We start from the raw sequence: 2,314 nt of genomic DNA, 5'->3' as shown, positions 1-2,314 counted from the left end.
ACCTGGTGAGGGTGTCCAGGACAAGCCTGGGGCCCAAAGCCTCAGTGGCTGCATTGGTGGCTCTGTGGGCACCCCAGGAATGGGATTTTGGGGTGCAAGGGGAGGGTGGTTCTGTTTGTCTTCCATTCCTACCTCTCCATGGGACTGAGAACCCCGGTGCAAAAGCTGAACGGGACTGATGGGGCTGTTGTGAGCCCTCCAAACAAACGGGGATTCAACTGGTGGAGAAGGGAGGCTCAAGCAATGAGCTCTCTCCCAGCCACCACTCTGCTTTGAAAATCTCAAAGCCCTCGCTTTTCCTGGGTGGCATTTTGGTGCCAGAGCTTTGGGGCTGCCAGGGCTGTGTCGTGACCACTCTGTGGCTGCCACCCTCTCCCTGCTGTCCCCTCCCGGGAGGTGAATGAACCTCACAGCACACAGGAATCATCTTATCTGCCCATCTTTACTTCAAAGCACTGAGCACAGCCTGGAGAGTGCTGCTCTTGCTCCGGGGCTGTGCTCCTGCAGGCTCATTTCCCCTTTTTGGGAGAGGGGATGCAGCAGTGCAGCTCCTCGCAGTAGGGGCTGAAGGACCACTCCTCGGTTTCGCCGCACGCGTGGGAGCAGTACCCGTCACAAAAACCCTTGGGCTGCCCGTGCCCTGCCGTGGGGAGAGACAGAGGGGGGGTTACAGAGAAAATCATGGATATGTAGAGGGGCAGAGCCCCAGGAGTTGTGTCCTTGCTGGTTCCAGGGTGGTACTGATGCTCTGGGTACCTCTGGGGTTAGACACACCTAGGACAGGATGCGTTTCATGTCCCCACTGAGCTGGAGGACAACTGGGCACTTACAAACCATCCCTCTACTCATGTTGGATCCCTCTCCCTGGGGGTGAGAGAAGGGATTTGCAGTGTGGCATTCATCCCATCCCAAACCCATTGTGCCTGCCAGGCTGGGTAAATCACCAGGGACCTGATCCCCACTGCCCAGAGATGAACCCCCTCCCTCACCCTGAGGCACAGAGGCTGGAGAGGACACAGGTCACCCCGATTTCTCCACCTCCACACGTTCCTGTCTTACCTGAGGTGGCCAGGGAGAACAGCAGGAGCACAGCAAAGACCACGCAGAGCACCCTCATGGCTGGAGGCCGGGGGGGATCTTGGCACACAGGGACAAAAGCGTGTCCGAGGTGTCTGAGGGCGGAGGTTTTATAGAGGGACTCCGGCCATGAGCGGCACAGCCAGAGGAGAACCTTGGTCAAAGCCATGTCCCAGGAGCTGTTGTTTGCTCTCCAGGCCGTGCAGTGTCACCCTGACCCGCTGGTTCCCCTCACAAAGGCACCTGGCAGCCAGGCCCGAGCTCCACGGGCACGTGGGGGCCGTTCCCGCTCTCCAGATCCGGCTGTTGGGCACGGCCGCGCTCCGGCAGCGCCAGCCGGGGCTGCCACAGCACAGCTGCTCCCAGGACAGCTGAAATTCCCTCTGGGATGGCTCCTGATAAGCTCTGGGCACTGTCTGCAAGGCACACACACAATGGGGTATCAGATCCACGCTGGGAGATGGTTTTGTGGAGCATCCATGCCTGACCGGTGCTCTGGCAGAAGCTCTGGCAGGATCAAAGACCCATGGAACAGAATCCCAGAACAGTTTGGGCTGGAAGAGATCTTAAAGACCATCCAGTCCCACCCCCTGCCATGGGCAGGGACACCTTCCACTATCCCAGGCTGCTCCAAGCCACGTCCAGCCTGGCCTTGGATGCTTCCAGGGATATTGGGATATTAAGAGAGGAGGGAGCCCTGGGAGATGTCTTGAAACATGATTTATTCCTCTCCCTTTATGGTCTCTTGAAGGAGTGAGAACGTCACCACTGCATAAGCCAGAAGTTCGTGGTCAGTGGTCACAACACCACAGGTTACAGCGGTTTTTAAAGGTTAATTATCCAATAAACTAATGCCACCAAAGAATGTTTCTACTTTCACACCAATAGTTAATTATTTTGTTTTATGTGACTTTGCCGCAGTGCGGACATTCTTAACCAATCATAAAATGACACATAAAACTACTTGTTCTACCTTAAACTTCTTATTACCTTTATAACTACATCTATAGCTTAACTTTAAAACTTTAAAACTTTCCACTCCCTAGCTTAATGTCTTTCTATCTAAACTACAAACACATATTTTTGATCATGATCTCTAAATCCAGAAGCCTTTTCCAAGGTCTCGGGTTGAACCCTGTTCTCATCTCCATGCTTGGGCCTGCATGCACAAGATTTTGAGAATTTTCTGGGCTTGGAATTCCCACACAGGGGCAGCCACAGCTTCTCTGGGCAACCT

At 54.5% G+C, this 2,314-nt stretch overlaps 1 protein-coding gene across 1 annotated transcript; it reads right to left on the bottom strand.

Moving 5' to 3' along the window:
* Positions 1-509: 509 nt before the first annotated feature.
* LOC131577629 (small basic protein 1-like) lies at positions 510-1,117 on the bottom strand. The gene is made up of 2 exons (XM_058835650.1): positions 1,060-1,117; positions 510-640 (listed from the first exon to the last, which is right to left on the bottom strand). The coding sequence occupies exons 1-2, from the start codon at positions 1,115-1,117 to the stop codon at positions 510-512; spliced, it is 189 nt and encodes a 62-aa protein (XP_058691633.1).
* Positions 1,118-2,314: the final 1,197 nt, after the last annotated feature.

The sequence above is a fragment of the Poecile atricapillus genome, chromosome 3, assembly GCF_030490865.1.
Source record: "Poecile atricapillus isolate bPoeAtr1 chromosome 3, bPoeAtr1.hap1, whole genome shotgun sequence".
NCBI lineage: Eukaryota > Metazoa > Chordata > Aves > Passeriformes > Paridae > Poecile > Poecile atricapillus.
The sequence above is the reverse complement of the archived record's forward strand: the minus strand, read 5'-3'. Positions and strand labels throughout refer to the sequence as shown.

Excerpts from the sequence above, each read along its gene's own strand:
- LOC131577629 (XM_058835650.1), bottom strand. The coding sequence starts at position 1,117 with ATGAGGGTGCTCTGCGTGGTCTTTGCTGTGCTCCTGCTGTTCTCCCTG. Across the intron at positions 641-1,059 it reads GTTCTCCCTGGCCACCTCAG|GGCACGGGCAGCCCAAGGGT; the intron begins GTAAGACAGGAA and ends TCCCCACGGCAG.